The 19,579-nt window shown below is 44.5% G+C and overlaps 1 protein-coding gene across 1 annotated transcript in view; it reads left to right on the top strand.

The window, feature by feature from the left end:
• Positions 1-16,911, top strand: part of LOC120559514 (cryptochrome-1-like) — a 34,223-nt gene extending 17,312 nt beyond the window's left edge. Inside the window, exons 6-15 of the mRNA XM_039801234.1 lie at positions 370-458; positions 901-1,041; positions 2,361-2,672; positions 6,078-6,229; positions 11,083-11,285; positions 12,436-12,540; positions 12,718-12,891; positions 13,357-13,437; positions 14,469-14,593; positions 16,539-16,911. Of these exons, the coding sequence (XP_039657168.1) occupies positions 370-458; positions 901-1,041; positions 2,361-2,672; positions 6,078-6,229; positions 11,083-11,285; positions 12,436-12,540; positions 12,718-12,891; positions 13,357-13,437; positions 14,469-14,593; positions 16,539-16,547 (1,391 nt within the window). The 3' untranslated portion in view covers positions 16,548-16,911. The remainder of the gene's footprint in view (positions 1-369; positions 459-900; positions 1,042-2,360; positions 2,673-6,077; positions 6,230-11,082; positions 11,286-12,435; positions 12,541-12,717; positions 12,892-13,356; positions 13,438-14,468; positions 14,594-16,538) is intronic.
• Positions 16,912-19,579: the final 2,668 nt, after the last annotated feature.

Genomic DNA, 19,579 nt, shown 5'->3' with positions numbered 1-19,579 from the left:
GGTTCACAATAAATTTCGTCCTAGTTGTGCGCCACACCAAAAGGACAAGAATAATACTTTAAAAAAAACAATCCCTTCCATGATAAACACGCCTGGAAGTTTAAGCCAGCCTTAAACTGTCAGTCCTGTTTTTCTATTTAAAGGTGCATCTGGTCTAAATCCTCACTACAGGATTGATCAGCTTCTTTGAGTGTCCATCCAGATGTCTGGTTTCTATTCACAGAAGGTTAAAAGGCTTCCGCTAATTCTGTTTGGAAACTAAACACCTGTGCTGCAGTGTTACGACCAGGCGAGACAGCACGTACTGTATGTGAGTGCTGCCCCCCCAGTATCAAAAGCCGGAAGGTTGATCTATCCCATTGTTTCCAGGCTTCGACACCGAGGGCCTGCCGACAGCCGTGTGGCCCGGAGGAGAGACCGAGGCTTTGACCAGGATAGAGCGCCATCTGGAGAGAAAAGTCAGTACTGCCCCTCCTGTTTTTAGCCCCCCATGCATGGCTTTTTTAGACATTTCTTTGCTATTTCATTCATGCATTACGCTACTTTTGTGAACCCAAGACTTTTGTAAACTCATTTCAAGCACCAAAACAACTAAGTATAGATATGTTTTCACAAGAGGTTTGAGAAATATTTCCACTTTAGGGCCAAATTGTCTCTTTGCACGTTGCTCTGGAACAAATTTGGGCTATACAGAAAGCTGAGTTTGTTCTGGACATTTTGATATGAAACACATGGAGATATATGCAATATGCTCCCTTAAAAGGAGCATTCAAGGAGATATCTAAACATGCCCTTAGACCTCAGAGGGTTAAGAATGATGATGGGTTTTTTTCAGAACTGTGCCCTGTATCTACCATCTTCCATCCATCCCTTCCTCCCTCCCTCTCTGTCGTCTCCCAGGCGTGGGTGGCTAATTTCGAGCGTCCCAGAATGAACGCCAACTCGCTGCTGGCCAGCCCGACCGGCCTCAGCCCGTACCTGCGCTTCGGCTGCCTCTCCTGCCGCCTCTTCTACTTCAAGCTCACGGACCTCTACCGCAAGGTCTGCTTACAACTCATCCAGGGCTTCCTTGCCCTCTGTGTGAAGCCGTTTTTCATAGCAACTCCTGCTGGCAGTATGGGGAATAACCTCGTGCAAATGTCCTGCGCACACTTTCGCAGGTGTTGTCATATTTGTGCGTCACAGTGTAGGTCTGTAATCATGCACAGTTAAGGGTTAGGGGGATTCTTCTGGACCAGAATTCAAATCCTATTCACTTTTAAATTTAAAATGTAGACACTAAAGCCTAAAAACATATTAATGTTGCTAAAATAAATGCTATTTTATTAAAAGCTCTGCCACAGCCAGAATGCCTACAGTTCATACCATAGTTTTATGATTATATTAAAACCATAACGTTCTGTACTTAAAGGATCTTTTTTTATTGTTATTTCTTTTACGTTTACGATTTTTTTTTTCATCCTTACCCTATTTTCCTATGTTTTTGTGTGTAAGTGACTGATGGGATCAACAGTCTTTGAACTTAGTCCAGTATTAAGTGTGAACACTGTAACCGGCAGCCACAGAACGGGCTGCAATGTAACCCTACAGGACAAATCGTCCATTTTGTCCATTTAAAAGTGCTCGTTTTGCCGCTGACAGACTCAGATTAATATTCTAAGTGTCTGACAACATTATGGAAAGGATCCCTACAGAGATAGACCTTTTAAAACCTCTTTAAGACCTTTCTGTTTAACCAGAAACAGCTCTGAGGTCGCTAGAGCTAACCCCACCAGACTCCATTTAAAAAGAGCCAACATATTTCCACATGTAAATCTGAAAATTATGTATTTATTTCAACCAAAACTAGAGTTGTGGTGGTTGGAAAAGTGGAAAGATGACCCAAAATGGCTTTTCATAGTTTTATTTTGTTTTTGTCCACTTTATATGAAGTGTATTTTACGATGCTAAAATTACTGATTATATACATGGAGTCTGGTGGGTTTAGCAAATGCAATTTCGCGGATGTTTTTATGTTTTAAAAAAAGGAACTTACTCTTTAAGAGAAAGGGCGACTTCCTTAGAAATCCTTTCCATAATGTTGTCAGACACTTAAAATATCAATGTCAGCAGTAAAACGAGCACTTTAGTGAAGGCGCACAAGTTGGACAGTTGTCCTGTTAACTTACATTGTAGCTTGTTTCTCTGACTGCAGCGATCTCTCTTAATACTGGACCAATGTCAAAGATTGTTGTTCCCATCAGTCACTTAGACACAAAAACATAGGAACATAGGGTAAAAAAAAAAATGGTAGTTACCCTTTAACCCTGTGTCTTTTTGGGCTAATATTCTCTATTCTCTCAATGTTTATTTTGATCCAGGTGAAAAAGAACAGCTCCCCTCCACTCTCCCTGTATGGCCAGTTACTGTGGCGGGAGTTCTTCTACACCACAGCCACCAACAACCCGCGCTTCGACAAAATGGAGGGGAACCCCATCTGCGTCCGCATCCCCTGGGACAAAAACCCCGAAGCGCTGGCCAAGTGGGCCGAGGCGAAGACCGGTTTCCCCTGGATAGACGCCATCATGACGCAGCTGAGGCAGGAGGGCTGGATCCACCACCTGGCCAGGCACGCGGTGGCGTGCTTCCTCACCCGGGGGGACCTGTGGATCAGCTGGGAGGAAGGGATGAAGGTGAGGAACGCAGGAACGTTTAAAATACAGGATCAACAGAGAATATAAACAAGATTCAAGATTCCTTACTTTCAAGATTCAGTACTTTATTGCCATGGAATGTACGCTAGGGGTGGGAATCACCAGAGGCCTCACGATACGATATCATCACGATACCTGTCACGATACGATATTATTGCAATTTTAAACATATTACAATATTCTGCGATATATTGCAATGTATTACCTTTTTTCCAACTTCAAATTCTTCCCAATTTCAAATGATGTCCCCAAAGGAAAGTTTTGTCAACATCTGTTTTATCTAAAAAGATAAATTTCTCTGTCTGTTCATCTCACTTCAATTTTATTGCTGCAAAATGGGATTGTCAAGCAGACAAACTGACCAACACATATAACATAAAAGATCGATACTTGGCGTCTGTGTATCGATACAGTGTTGCCAGGAAAAATATTGCGATACTATGCTGTATCGATTTTTTTCCCCACCCCTAATGTACGCCTACCATCCACTAGAAGACCTTCGCCTGTAATATATAAAAAGGAGCGCCAATGTCTCCACAGTTGGATGAAAAAGTGCTAATATCAGTGTGGACTAAAGCCTAAAGATTTCTTATTACGGCAGAGCAGGTAGGCACACCAACAAACATTTGACCAGCACTACACCCTCTTGGTAGCTTTAGAACAAGTCTCATGCCATCATTATAAGTTACATTCAGGGCCAGATGTACTAATGCTTTTGCGCCCGCTTTGGGCGTAGTTGTTTCGCAACGTGTGCGTCAAAGCATGGCGAGGTATGTACAAACAGGCCGCACTGCGCATTGCGCTTTTCCGTGTCACGCATATGCATTCACGGGAGGGTCAAGGGGACAGTGGGAGTTTCCCATAAAGAGATGGGAGGGGAAGCGTAAAGTGCGCCTAATTATGTATTCCGCGGTATGTACAAAAGCCGCCTGTGCCTGGCATATGTCTCCTGGTGAAATGGCAGCAATTTACGGTATATAGTGGGTGGAGAAAGGCGCTGATTACCCGATGAACTGCAGGTTTGGTAAATACGACGTGAGCTGAAGTATCACAGCGTGCGCGTTGGCCGCAGCGCTGATAACGCTACATTCGCAAATTGTACGTACATCTGGCCCTCAGTCACTGCGTGATTCTTTTTCTGTGAGACCACCACAAATGGGCATTTCCCAACGTTTTCATCAAGATCCTAGTTTAAATCCACGACCTTCCACTTCCGGGATTGCTCCGGTGCCACCGCAAATTCCACCGGATCTCATGTTTTCGGCAGAATCTCCGTCCCCTTCCTCTGTCTCTGTGTTGGCGTTCTAACCTCCGGTGGATTTGTGAGGACTATGGTTAACTGCTCCTCAGATCTCTGCAGGGTAAATCCAGACAGCTCAGTGTTTCCTCTAGGAATTTCTTCAGCAGTGGGGGCAGATCTGTCGGAACACCCCCCCCCCCGCCCCAGTCCCGCCGCCAAATGTTTTACGTATTAGACGGAACTGACACTTCGCTGCAACACAAACAAAAAATATATTTATTCACCTCTATTCACACATAATGAGGCATATTTTCATTTTGTTTTGATTGAACTGTATTTCTGAGGAACTGTAGGTCTACAACATGAATTTTACAAGAAATTCTTCATAGGGAAACCAAAACCCAAAGTAGGCTATAGTATGAAACCATTCATAATGAAACTAATTGCATATTTGCCTCAGTGGCAAAGTTGGCAGCCTTGCTGTGTGCATTTGATTTTTCTTGGCTTTTGGAAAAATAATTCCATATAGGGGAATTCAGAAAGAGTTGGCCCATTAATGCTGAGTAGCATACATGCTGCTAGATGGTCCCCTGTGGCCTGTTCCTTAACACTAGAACGGCCAGGACAGTCATTTTGACAGTTTTGAAATTTATATGTGTAATAACTTTGCTAAATAAAAAAAAAAAAATACAATACTGCTGGTACCTGAATTTTCCAAAAATGGTCTGTATTTTCATTTAAAATTGTTTTTATATACTGTACATTACACAAAAGTCAAAGAAAATACAATCACTTTTACCTATTTTGGCCATACACTGTCATATTGACCTCTTGGGTTTTTGCGGTTTTGTTTTTAATCTTGAAGATGCATCTTGGTTGCTTAGTAACTACCATAGTCTCTGTCAGAGAAACGTAACTAGCGGTCTCCAGTAACAAGTGTGGGCATCACCGATGGGCCGAAGGCAAAGCCAGAGTCGGTAACGTAGGCTACGGCGTGGATGGACTCGGTTCTGAATCGGAAGAAAAGCGCCGGGCGATCACTCTGTGAAAGGCGCGGTACACGTAGATGGCCGGTAGCTGTCTATGTGTTCATATAACTTTATACATGCTACAACTGGCTGGAATCATTACACACATCCTCTCCCAGGAGTACACCAGCTGTAAAATGTCCCGGAGGAAGTTCATGCAGCAGCTGGCAGAGGAGCTGAGAGCGGAGTTTATGGAGGAAAAAGGGCAGCGGCGCACGGTCCGAACAGCGCTGCGCACCGCAGCAGACACCAAAACTGAGGCAGTGCCTGCCAGGTTAGGTTATAAATGTTCAAATGACATACTTTTAATTGTTATTTGGCTGTGAATTATGTTGAATGAATTTTCCCCAATATGTTTCATGAATGTATGAAATAATCACGGTTTAGCCTACTATGCCATGATATGATATCAAGGGCGTTGTATAGAATAAACAGCCACGTGCAATTTAGCTAGCAGGTGAAGGTGAAACTAAAAATGTGCAAGAACTATAGACTAATACAGGCTTAAATGAACTGACAATATAAGTTATACGACTTACAGTTGTAAAGAATGCACACATGCCATCTCAACCGGGTCCTCCGGACAGCCTGTCTCTTTTTTCTTTCTCCCTTTTCTCCGAGTGGCACGCTGCCCACTCGCGTTGTGAAGCGTGTGTCTGCGCTATTCTCCGACTCTCTTTACAATCACGGCTCATAGACGGCTTTTTGTACATTTCTGTAACCGTGGCGGGAGAAATCTAACCGTGGCAGACCGCCACTTGCCAATCAACATAGAGGAAACACTGCAGCTAGCTAGACTATCTGTCCAATCTGAGTTTTCTGTTGCACGACTAAAATTACTTTTGAATGTCCACATGTTCCACCAAAACAAGTTCCTTCCTGAGACTATTTAGCAGAGGCTCCGTGCGGAGCTTAGCGCCGCCCACGACTATTGTGATTGGTTTAAAGACATGCCAATAAACCAGAGCATGTTTTCCTCCCATCCCGGAATGCTGTGTGTGGACTAGCCAGACCCTCCTCCAAAGCGCTGTGGAGGAAGGTCTGGCAATGCGAGACTACACATTGAGAAAGCTCTGCATCACGTGTCAAACAAACGCTGTTATCTTTGTGTCGCAGGTCTTTGAGGAGCTGCTTCTGGATGCAGACTGGAGCGTGAACGCAGGCAGCTGGATGTGGCTGTCCTGCAGTTCCTTCTTCCAGCAGTTCTTCCACTGCTACTGCCCCGTGGGCTTCGGCAGACGCACCGACCCCAACGGGGACTTCATTAGGTGGGGCGGCCTTTTCTTGGAATCGCAATAGACATCCCTTCTTTTCCTCTCCTCCTCTCCTTCTCTTTTTGTTTTTGCCCTGTCGGCCCATTTTCTTTTCTCTGAAAACTTCAGCACTTTAGTTATTTTGGATTCAGCCATGTCTTTTTTTAAACTATTTCAGTGTTCACCAGTGTACTGCTTGGCGTGCCTTTTAATTATTTGTGAATGTCCTTTTGGTAATTGTGTATGCGTATCTTAAGGCGTGATTAATTCTTCTCTTTCTCTGGATGTGGCTCTGTGTTTGTGTTTTGGCTCAGCTGGGTTTTTCTTTTGGGGGGGGGGGGGTTTCAGCTAGCTCAATGGTGTTTTAAGCCCCCACCGTCTCCTTTGAGGCAGCGCTGCGACCGTTGACTTCAAGGCACCTAACCATAACCCTAACCATTACCTAATTCTAGTGGGGGGGCTTAAAATACTGATAAATGTTCAGCTATCCCTCTCCCCTTTCGTAGATCGTAGCTGATTGCTGCCTTGGATGGAAGTCGGGGGGCTGAGTTGAGAAATCGCTGGTCGTTGTTTTTGTGCAACCCTGAAGGACTGGACTTTGCTCGCGCCCCTGCAGCCCCCCCTCTGGGTAGCTTTGTCACACCTTGGCATCTCGTTTTGTCAAAAGGGATTCTGACCACTTGGTAGGGAAATGAAAAGGCCTAGCTATGTATCCGTTAGGTAGAGGACTATTTAGCATTCCCCAAAGGGGGGTGAGGAAAGGCGCTGGACCGGCGCGGTTGGCAACGGTTGTCGTTACCTGTGCCTAGGGCTGGGCAATATATCAATATCATATATATATATCAAGATATGAGACTACTGTAGATATCGTCTTAGAGTTTGGATATCGTGTGGATATAAGTGTCTTTTCCTGGTTTTAAAGGCTGCGTTACAGTAAAGTGATGTCATTTTCTGAACCAGAATAAGCCATTATATCCACAATATTGAAGATTATTTATTCTAAAATCGAATTGTGAATATATTTTGTGAAAGCACCAATAGTCTACAGTATCGCCGCAATATCTGCATCGATGTGTTTCGTTACAAAATGCCGTGATATTTGATTATCTCCATATGGCCCAGCCCTAGGTGCCGTGCCACGCAAAGCCCCCTCATCCCATGCTTTGTGAAATGTTCAGTGGTGCTCTGCTTATGGGAATGCAGCCCTGCCGGTTCAGGCGGACCTGGGCGCAGATCTTCCTGGCAAAAAAGAGGTTGTGGTCCCTTTTGTTGAAATGTGGGGGGCCAGCCCAGAGTGTGGCGCTGTGGTTGTGGGAGGAGACAGTCAGCAGAGGAAGCTTAAAATGACAACCACCGCAGTCTGAAGCATCCAGTATACTCGCCGCAGCCGACCTGTCGCGCACCAGTGTGACGTCATGGGAGCGCCGTAACTGTTTATAGACGCGCATGGTGGTCGTGATACTAGCTGCAGTCTTCTCCTGAACAGAGGTGGCGCTAATGAGGAAAGGCTACCGAGTTTGCTATTTCTACAGACTAGAAGTAGAAGAAAAAGGCAAACAACGGCAGAACTGACAGCAGCATTGACGTCAATGCTTTGATTTGATTGGATGAGCTACTTGGTGGGATCAAGCCTTTCATTCACCATAAAAGAACTCCTCTTAACCCAGTAAGTTAACAAGAGAGACTTGCAGTCACTCTGAGAGTCCTGGCATCCCGTTGCCCTCGAACTCGTCCACGCTTCCTGTTTCCGCTTTGTCAGCGTCATTTTGATGTCACATTGGCGCGCGGCAGGTTGGCTGCGGCAACTGTAAAAAGGCCTTAAGGGACAGGAGGAGCAGGCATGAGCTATTTCCTCAGTCCAACACTGTCTGATGAGAGGGGAGGGGGGGGGGGGTGAGCTGTGAGGTATAATGGAAGACTTCTGTCATCGACTAGGAACCTTTTTATTTTGAGTATATATTTAGCTTTACTCACTTTTTTCTTGACTGCCATTAACTGATAGTGCGTTCCATTAATCTCGGAACTCGGAAGCCAAAACTGGGAATGACGTCACACCCGAGTTGAATGCATTTCATTTACAAGTCAGATTTTTCATTGTTTTCATTAGCTGAAGCCAGTTTAGCCATGGTTAGCAATGCCAGTTTATAACTATACATTACGCTGTTTTTTAAGCATACTAACATGTCTACAGATAGAAGATGGACAGGACTGCGTGTACGACTGATTTAGTGAGACACAAATAACACAGAAGTGCTAATAACTGTACGTTACTACAGCTTTCACTGCTGTTGATGCACGGGGCAGCCGGGTTGGATTGTTAACTCGGGGTACTCGGTGGTTGCCTCGAGCTCGGAAATCGGACTTCCGAGTACGAATGGAACGCACTATGAGGACACGGGGGTGTGGACGCTAAGCGCTTTCACAAGAATCACATATCCATATCCAGATACAGTGCATGGGGAATTATTATTTGTAGCCTCAATCAAAGGGCAACCAAAAAGGAAAAGGAAGTTTTACAGTGGTGTGTAAGAAAGAAAAGCAGATGTGTTTCGATGCCGAACCTTTCCACTATACACCTGCTCTGATCGGGGTGGGGGGGTGGGTCACCACCCTCGTGCTTTCTAACGGCGTGTTACAGTATTCGTCTCCTAGAATCATCGACCCAAGTGGCTGTGATCTGTCTAGCGATGGGGCGGTTTCCACAACCCCCCCTCACTGCACGGAGCAATTTCCCACAGTTCCACCCCTACACCCCCCCTTCCTCTGTCCTGTCCCCGCCTCCTCGGACTCGGTAAGCTCGGACCAGGTGCAGTAGGTAGGTGGCCTCTCTTTGTCACTCGGAGCAAATCCACGACGGCCCAGAGGAAGGAAAACCAGACTTTTAGCAGGTTGGAATGGTACTGTGAGATGTTGCCTTCTCTATCTTGTTGTAGTCTGCGTTTTATTGGCTTCACGCCTCAGAGAATCGCCCTTTTAGTTTTCTGCGGCTGTTTTATGCTTTAGCGTCAACTCCACGCCGTCGCTCCTACAGCGTCGTGACCCTTTCAGAGTTCTGCGTCGGGGCCGCTTTCCATCACGGTGCATTTCACCGCCATAACGCTAGGGGGTGATGAGTCTGAGGTTATTTGCGAGGTGTCTGCCAGCCAGTTTATGTTACATTAGCAAGCTAACTTTAGCACAACTGCCCACAAAGTACTGCTTGCTGGCGAAGTGCTAATTTCAAAACGTTACTGACATATAGACTTTACAAACAGATAACCCCGTCATTGTAACCAAAATATGTCTGAGTTTATGATGTCTGAGTGATCTAGCGTGTTGCTACTCCCCACAGTAGGCTGCTGGAAACACCCACTATCAACACACAGGACCAGTTGATCAATCACAGACGCGAAGTTACACATTTTTGGAGGTGCGCATAGAGCTACGGCGGAGGGCTCGGAGGGGGGTTCGCGCCAACGCAGAGGGGTCTGCGGGGGTACGCCGTTGATTCGACGCAGAAGCATAAATCAGCCTTAAGTCACTTCAGTGCCGCAATCTTTAAAAGTCCACACAAGAGTTTCAGACTTGTAGACTGGCTTTGTGCTCTGTATGTTCTCATGTACTGTAGCCATGATTTACAGTGTTGTGGTTCTGTGTTTTATTTTGTAGCAGCTATTTCCCAGAATGCCTGTATGCATTGAGTGCTGAACACCAGCATGCTCTGTTTTTCCTGCATGGCGCCCCCCAAAAAGGAATTTAAGTCAGTTAAAAGTATGAATAATTACAAACAAATTAAAAACCTAGTATACTTCTTCTGTTCGATTACATGTTGTCACTTTTGCTTGTCAATGTCTCCTCGTGTTCTTTCTATTAAAAAAAACATAATTTGTTAAACTAAATTGCGCCCCTAAAGTTCTTTATGCGCTCCTAAATCTTTCAACTTCGGAGCGAAAACGTGCTGCTTGGTGCGCCGAGCCCTGTTCATACTAATCAAACTAACTGGACTTTGTATTTTAAATTGTCACCTGCCTTCTGAATTTTCTGTTTTCCTTGACATAAATAAAGATGTTTCATCATAAATTGGTGCATAAAAATGTGTTAGAATACTAAAAAACCAAAGCATTGACAACTTTGTAAGTGTACAGTTTCGTGGTTCGACTGGTCATGACTGCTTTCCCAAGATGGCGCCTGCCTGTATACATGAACGCTACTGTCTTTCTAAACTGTCTTTTTAATAAACTGTCTGTACACTTACAAAGTTCTCAATGCTTGGGTTTACATGTAGGGACCCTCATTATGCTACCGTTGAAGTGTGGTGATATTTTGAGCCTCATTAGTGGTGTAGAAATAGAGATTTACCCTCTGCCCCGAAGGCTAGCATTAGAAGCTAATCAGTGGTTTGCGGTATCTTGTGTCAAGCTAGAGACACATTGGATTAGCATGAAAACATATTCCAGAGAGCAGTCGACTCAGTACACATATGTTATTAACCCCTGGAATTGTCCTTTAACTTACATATAGTTAGCCTAAAACTGACGTTTGGACATTTGACTTAGTAACAAAATGCTTGCTGCAAACGTAACGTCGGCCATATTGTTAGGTTAGTGTCAGGATCCCAAAGTCTCCCCATTTTCTCTGCTGATTCCTCCAGTCTGTTTTGTCTTCATAAAAACAGTTTTTTGGCTCGGCAGCTTATGAAAACTAAAGTTCTGGGTTCCCCTACCTATAGTGACTATAACCACAAAGCAGCGTTTAGGCAGGTTTCCTGACCCATTTTCTTCCTAATATTTAAAAGAATAACCTGTAGCATACCCTGCATACCACTCTGCAACCTTCCACCTTTGGGTTGACACAAGCCTGCAAAATCTAATGTCTCCCTGTGCTTCCAGACGATACTTACCTGTCCTCCGAGGTTTCCCCGCCAAGTACATCTACGACCCGTGGAACGCTCCGGAGTCCGTCCAGGCGGCCGCCAAGTGCGTGATTGGCGTCCACTACCCGAAGCCCATGGTTCACCACGCGGAGGCGAGCCGGTTGAACATCGAGAGGATGAAGCAGATCTACCAGCAGCTCAGCCGATACAGGGGACTGGGTAAGAGAGCAGCACATTGACATAAATTGCTGTGGCACTCATTCAGGGTTTCAGCAGGGAATATTTCAGGCCTTAAAAAGTCTAAAATTGTGTTCTAGGTCTTAAATAATTTTCAACAGGTCTTAATTTCCTTTCTTGTAATGCTCATTGAAATGCTCTCGCAGCACTTTACAATGTTATTTTTGAATTATGTGGCATCGTAGTTCTTTCTGTCGCTAGTCCAAATATAATTCCCTGTATTACGACTACAAATGAGACCAACATGCAACTTATTTTGCCGCCAATCTAGACACCAGTCCTTAATGCCAACGAGGAAATTGGGGAATTATTTCATGTTTCCAGACTCTGACATCTGATCACGTAGCCTTGTACCATGTGGACAGTTTTGTTGTCATTACTTAGAATTCCTCATGGGGGGGGCGCCCAGATAGCTCACTTGGTGGAGCGGGCGGCCATATATATTTACTCCTCGAGGCAGTGGGCCGCGGGTTCGACTCCGACCTGCGGCCCTTTCCTGCATGTCATTCCCCCTCTCTCTCCCCTTTCATGTCTTCAGCTGTCCTATCAAAATAAAGGCCGAAAATGCCCAGAACAAAAAGAAAGAATAATTCCTCATGGGGGCGACACAACTACACACTATAGCTTTAAGGGCAAAGAAAAGCACACAGAAAAATAATATACAAGGTAATTAAATTAAATAAAATAAGACCACAACAACAAAATCTACTACTACTATACAAAAGAGTGCAAAACATATAATAAATTAGGAATACTGTAACTGGAGTATGAGTACTACTGTAAACCAGGAGCATGTAAACATACTATACCATAAAAAACAACCTACTGTTGTAGTGTAGAAGTAATAAGATATATACAGACCTTTCAAAATAATACATTTGAAAGCTGTAATTGCAGTACCGCAATACCATTAAACCATATTTTTGCTGAAGGTTATTATACCGTCAGTGGACACACATGTCTAGTGGACTTCAGGACAGGGTTCCCCAAACATGTCATCACAAACGTGGCATCTGTGCCTTTCAAATGGCCAAATGGAAACAATTACGGACTCGTGCCCTCTTTGTACACTGAGGAATTCAAAGTCCTTTCCTCTCAGGGTAGGAAAAATAAACGTGTTTGCGTCTTTCAGGCCTGCTGGCATCGGTGCCATCCGGGAACGGGACCGGAGGAATGATGGCCTACTCTCCCGGAGAGCAGCCGCCAGGGACCAACAACAACAACAACAACTCGCATTGTAAGTCCTTGGGTTTTGTGAAAGGCGCTATATAAATATAAGTCATTATTAAGTCAGTTTTTGAATAATAAAGATGTGCAGTGCACTTTCTTGCCGTTATGGTTGTAATAATGGTGATTCTACCTATGACAATCAGTCATATGTTTTCCTCTGTAATTAATTTCTTTTTTTTTTTAGTGCCCGGAGTGTTGGGGAGCTCTGTTGCCACAGTTAACGGCAGCGGGAGCATCCTGCTCAACTTTCACAATAAAGAGGACACGGGACCGAACGGCGCCCAACAGCGACTGCAACCGCACCTACACCAGCAACAACAACAGCAACATCTACACCAGCATCAACAGCAACCGCTTGGTAGGGCGTCCCCTGACATGAGCAGGGGTTTTGATCTTTTGTTTATATCCCCAACATTTTGAAAAGAAACCGACCCCTGGATCTACTTTAGCTAACACACTGACTATGGAGAAGTAGGTCATACAACCACTCTTCAAAAGATCTGAACTGTCCCTTTAGGTAGTGTGGTATAATGAAATACTGCAGAAACACTGAAACGTAGCCTTTTGGCTAAGTCTGGCACATTTAAGACACCTACTTGAAATAAGCCACGTACATGCTTTATTTTTTTTGCGGGCGAATATGGTTACATGATGAGGATATGATGTTGAACCTTTGAGCCCTCTCACAAACAATGAAGTCCAAAGTGTGTGTGTGTGTGTGTGTGTGTGTGTGTGTGTGTGTGTGTGTGTGTGTGTGTGTGTGTGTGTGTGTGTGTGTGTGTGTGTGTGTGTGTGTGTGTGTGTGTGTGTGTGTGTGTTGCAGGATACCACTCGGTGCCAGACGCCAGCCAGACCGTCCCCGGCGGCCCGCTCTACCATGAGTTTGCTGTGCCCCAACACCCAGGTGAGAGAGAAGCTGGCGCCGCTACCGCTCCCGCCCTGCTGAAGTGTGTCTGTGTGTGTGAATGCTGCCCACAAGAGGGCGAGACTGTTCTTCCCCATTACACTACGTACAAAACACTTTGAATTGCCCTGTTGCTGAAATGTGCTATACAAATAAAGTTGCCTTGCCTTCCCTACGTTGGCTCCCGGTACAATAGGGAATCCCCTTCAAAATCCTGCTATCAGAGTGTGTGTGTGTGTGTGTGTGTGTGTGTGTGTGTGTGTGTGTGTGTGTGTGTGTGTGTGTGTGTGTGTGTGTGTGTGTGTGTGTGTGTGTGTGTGTGTGTGTGTGTGTGGTCGGTAATTGAATGTTAAAAATGATTTCCATTGGGTGGCCCAGTGGAAGAGCGAGCACCCACATATAGAGGCTCAGTCCTTGATGCAGAGGTCGCTGGTTCATTTCTGACCTGCGGCACTTTCCTGCATGTCATTCTCTCTCTCTCTCTCTCTCTCTCTCTCTCTCTCTCTCTCTCTCTCTCTCTCTCTCTCTCTCTCCCCTTTCATATCTAAGCTGTCACAATAAAGGCTTAAAAAAAATAACCTTTAAAAAGAATTTCCTTTCATTTGTGTTAAATTCAACAAGCAGTGCATTTTATTTTGGCGGAATACTGAAAGCAGCAGAAGTGCAGAACTGAGTGGCCTTTAGTATTTGTTTATTTATTACAAGTGATATCATTATCACGATATTCGACAACATTATCGCATATTACCCTCATATCGCGCAGCCCTAGTCGATGCTTATACTGTCTTATTATTTTGTTGTTTATGCGCTGTTCTCGTTATGCTTATATTTTTTTTCACTTTGTGTTTAATATAAAGCACTTTGAGTTTACGTGTTAGGTGCTTCATAAATAAAATTGCCGTTTAGTAATCACCAATCTCAGGTGTTTCCCAGTAGAGGAAGAGCACAGGAGATTTACCAAACTAGACCTCCCACACGTCCATCCAGTAGAGTGTTTCTGATAACCATCCCGTTTTTCCTCTTCCATCCAGGACTCCTGCTACACGGCCGAGGCGGCATCACAGGGAAGCGGGAGCGCGAGTCAGAACGGGACGGCTCGGGGGAGAAAGAGCCGGCGGCCTGCTCCAGGCACAAGATGCAGAGGCAGAATGCACAGGTAAGGCTACGGCTCAGTGGAACACCCTGTGGGCCCCATCTTGCACCCAGCGCGGCGCAAAGCCCCACCCAAGTCTCTTTGCTAGTTTAAGACCCACGCAGTTGTCAGTTTCCTGTCCAGCGCCCACATCATTTAAACAGCTGGGCATGCTGGTCTTACAGGGAGGTGTGTTAAGGTGCATTCTGGGTGTGCTGGTCTTACAGGGAGGTGTGTTCAGGTGCATTCTGTGCGTATTGCTATCTTGAGGCAGCAGGCAGTGATCGCACCATTGACCAACAAAAACCTGGTCTAAAGTCAATAACGCAGCATTTCATTGTTATTTTAACAGAGCATTAGTAAAATGCTCCTAGGCTTGTGCACAGCGCGCGCACACTATGCTTGTTACACACACAAGGACGCACAGCAGCACACACACATGCAGAAGATTACAAATAAAAATATTACGGTGCAAATCCTCCATCATAATAGCAATGCTCCAAGGTGCCTGGCTTTTAAAGGGAATGGGAGATGATCTCTGATTGGTTGATTGCATGTTACGCCCAAAACACACCTCTGATTAATGAAGAGAAGTAAAAACTGACGAGATAACTGGTTATGGACTGAGCTAACCCGGCCTGAGTGACTGATGCATTTAATAATAGAAGAGAATAATAGAAACGCCATCAGTAAAATGTCTCTAAAACGGCCTCAACGTAAAACTGAACATCGCAGCAACATCACGCAGGACTGTTGGATTAGACTGTCTTCAGTTTCACCTCCGAGGGCCTAAATCAACTGGCAACTACGTTATTTATTAGGGTTAGAGGAGGATTTTAGCATCAGTGTGATGAAGTACCTGCTGTCTGGGTATGTTATCTATAAACGGTTAGTCAATTGATTACAGAAAATGTATTATTATATATATTATAATTATTATTATGATGTATATTATATCATTATTAAATCACAGGCACGGGGAGCAAATGGAATCAAATAGCAGTTTTTTTTCCAGAGACTTGACGCAGGTAAATAGGTCAGTGTCAGACAATAACACATGTCAACCCACAATGTCATCACTCCCCTCCTGTGTGTGTGTGTGTGTGTGTGTGTGTGTGTGTGTGTGTGTGTGTGTGTGTGTGTGTGTGTGTGTGTGTGTGTGTGTGTGTGTGTGTGTGTGTGTGTGTGTGTGTGTGTGTGTGTGTGTGTGTGTGTGTGTGTGTGTGTGTGTGTGTGTGGGTTTGTGTGTGTGGGTTTGTGTGTGTGTGTGTGTGTGTGTGTGTGTGTGTGTGTGTGTGTGTGTGTGTGCGCTTACAATGAAAAAAACACAATTCAGGCCAGGGTGTTTTCAAGCCACTGATGCGGGTCGCCCCTTTTATTATCCTCCATAATAAATTATAAATGGGATTGTTACAGGTACGTTTGAAATCTCCACACAGTACGTACATCTATCCCCTAAAATAGGCTGTAAAAGTGAGAGTGATGACAAACAGCTTTTGCCAAGGCAATCGCACAACAAACGGAGACTGCTGGGGTGGACGTTGTTTCTCTGCTCCCCACTACAAAGTCAATATTTTCATTGTCACACAGTCCGTAGGCAGCACAGAGTCACCTACGTAAATGTCAGCCCGCCGTAAAGTTGCCATGCAATAAAAAATACAAAACAGGTGTTAGGGTGCAGGACACTAGCTATGCAAATGGCTTGGTTTGGAGTAAGCAACGGAAACTATGAAAGGAAGAGTGCAGGGGGGGAAAAAAGGAGTCGCACCCGTTCAGCTGCTGGAAAAAACCAATCCCTTTCTACAGAATTTGAAAAATGAGGTGTTTGATCTGCTGCTACTGACGTGTCGGTTGATTGGATGATTGCGACGGCGTTTATTCTGCTCTTGTTTGTATTTTATGTGACTGGTTGAATTCTCCTTTTAGGGATAAATGAAGTTGTTTTGTGCTCTCCTTCTCTCCCCTGCAGACGACGTAGAGCGGGCGCCGATGGGACGGAGAGTCGCCGTGCCGCCGGCAGACAGAGCGGGAGTCCCGACGTTTCCCAGCGGTCCTCCAACACACGAGGACACGCCTGCCTCAAACTGCTCTCTGTCTGCACCGTCAGAAATCTCTCCCCCCGCCCCCCCCCATGACACTGATGCTTAACATCATGGACTCCATTGACCTCTGACCTCGGGCTGACTGGTGTGGCGACCTCAGAGGAATGTGCAAAGAGACAAAATGCCTCAAACGTACCGTTCGACCAATTATTTGTTAAAGTGCTCATATTGTGCTTTTGGGCTTTTTTCCCCCCTTTCCTTTATTGTGTTATACAGTATATCTTTTTTTTGTGCAGGTTATAGGTTTACAAAGTGAAAAAGCCCGAAGTCCCCCCCCAAAGGGACTTACCATCTCCAACAGAAACCACTGTTCACCAAACAGCTCTATTGTAGTCCAGCCTTTACTTCAGAGACTAACATGGTCACTTTGGAACACACGTTATAATGCTCACCTAGCTGCTAGCATGGCACGCCCTCATAGTCTACTTCTGACTGGCTAGTAGTCCTTACCTAGGTACTGTCAGGGCACGCCCTCATAGTCTACTTCTGACTGGCTAGTAGTCCTTACCTAGGTACTGTCAGGGCACGCCCTCATACTCTGCTTCTGACTGGCTAGTAGTCCTTACCTAGGTACTGTCAGGGCACGCCCTCATACTCTGCTTCTGACTGGCTAGTAGTCCTTACCTAGGTACTGTCAGGGCACGCCCTCATACTCTGCTTCTGACTGACTAGTAGTCCTTACCTAGGTACTGTCAGGGCACGCCCTCATACTCTGCTTCTGACTGACTAGGTACTGAGCATGTGCAACTCCCAACAAAGATGGAACAGAAGTGAGATGTCGCACAATGCACAGTACAACAAAAATATGTTGTTTTTTGAAAATTAAACCACGTAAACCTATTCTGGTACAACCTCTAAATACAACCAGACCCCGCCTACCAAGAGTCTGGGTCTGCCGAGGTTTCTTCCTAAAAGGGAGTTTCTCCTCGCCACTGTCGCATTAGCCACTGCTAATGCTTGCTCTTGAGGGAATTACTGTAATTGTTGGGGTTTTGGAATTTATAGAGTGGTCTAGACCTACTCTATCTGTAAAATGTCTCGAGATAACTCTGTTATGATTTGATACTGTAAATAAAATTGAATTGAAAAAGTTATGAACCTGGAAATGAGCAGAATATGAGCACTTTAAAACCAAAATTTAAAAAACAAACAAACATTATTGTCTTAAACAGCCACCAGCAGCCAGTACATACGGTGGGAACTCTGAAGCAGCTATAAATGTTAATATCGGAATATTTTATTATTTTTATAAAGCTGCAAATACAACTCCGTTAACCCTTGTGTTTTCTTCCTGTCGACCACGAAAAAAACTCTCTTCCCTTCTCAAAATTGTTTTGCTTTTTTCACAGTCCTCATTTTAACGTTTTGGACTCTTTTTACAACATCAGAAAAAGCTTTTTCAGACGTTTTTATTTTTATTTTTTTATGTTTCTGTCACTTTTTCTAGTGTTTTCCGTTATTTTTTTTGACGTTTTTATTGTGTGTTTTTCTGCGTTTTCGGCGCTTATTCCAACGTCCCATATTTCTGATATATAAAAAAAAAAAAACTAAAAAAACGAGGACAACATGAGGGTTAATCACCTTGCCTGCTCTGGCGTACACTGTAAATGTGCTTTGTGGTATGCACGTCCTAATGTGCTACATCCCATAATACTCACCAGGAAAACACATGCTCCGTCTCAGTCCAGGAATAGTTTTTGGTCACAAATGTAATCTTTATATTGGAAAAAAGCCGCTGTTTATACATGATATTTAATGTGTCTGTTTCTCGTGTTGTCGAGATGAAAAACTTGTAAATATGCTAATTAGATTTTTAACAATTTTTTGGTTTGTGGGAATCCTCAAAGATAAAGGGGATGGTGTTTTTGGTCCATCTTTAAATTTGATTTAAATGGTAACTTTGGTATTTTTCGAGCTGGAGCCTGTTTGTCCCGGTTTCTGTGTCCAAGTGACTAATAGGAGCAACACGTTTGGAAATGACCCAGTATTGAGAGGGACAGCCAGGCTGAAATGCAACCACTTTTCTGCATTTTGGGATGTCAGTTCCCCCCTCCCTCCCCCCATCGTGATTTCTTACAGAATGATTCTATTTTTTGAACTGACAGCTGTTGACCATCAGAGCCTGGACAATCGCACATACCCTCATGCACACATACATGCACACACACACACACACACACACACACAAAACATTGACAACTCGCATACATTCACGTAAAGATTTTTAGAGATAAATACAATGAAATTGACAATTTATGGTAGATGCAAACACGCACATTTATCATGAATTACTAGGTTCCAGCACGAACGTTACCTTTTACGCTGGCACAGATCACTTGAATGCTGACGTGAATGCACACACAAGCACACACACACACACACACACACACACACACACACACACACACACAGCCGTCTAAGTGGTTAGACAGGAGAGTGAAGTCTGCTTCAAGCCACAGTCTGCTATCTGACTTAGTTCAAACGGTGTAACTGCACTATTAAAAAATAAAATAAAATACAAAAAAAAAACAGCTGACAAAAACCGACGTCTCTTCAAAACGATGAACATGCACAACTTCTGTCAAAGTTGATCTCCTACGTAGGAGATGTTATGTCCTACATAGGAGAGAATTTGGCTTCTTATGTAAAATCACAGAAGCACACATAAAGGGACAAATCAGAATGCTCTAGAAATGTTGAAATTCAAAAGTAGGCTCCCCAGTAATGTCTAGACCAACTCTGCACTCACAGCAGACCCCCAAAAAAGACAGAATGTAGGCCCCCTTTTAGCACTTTAGCACCCCTTTCCCCTGTAATGAATTGATATCAAACGCCTGCAGATTGGGGCTGTACAGCAGATGTACGGTGGCAGCTTCTGACAACGTTCTGGTTTTCAGTGGAGCAGCGA

Source organism: Perca fluviatilis, chromosome 5, assembly GCF_010015445.1.
Source record: "Perca fluviatilis chromosome 5, GENO_Pfluv_1.0, whole genome shotgun sequence".
In the NCBI taxonomy this organism is placed as follows: domain Eukaryota; kingdom Metazoa; phylum Chordata; class Actinopteri; order Perciformes; family Percidae; genus Perca; species Perca fluviatilis.
This window is presented reverse-complemented; position numbering and strand designations above follow the sequence as displayed.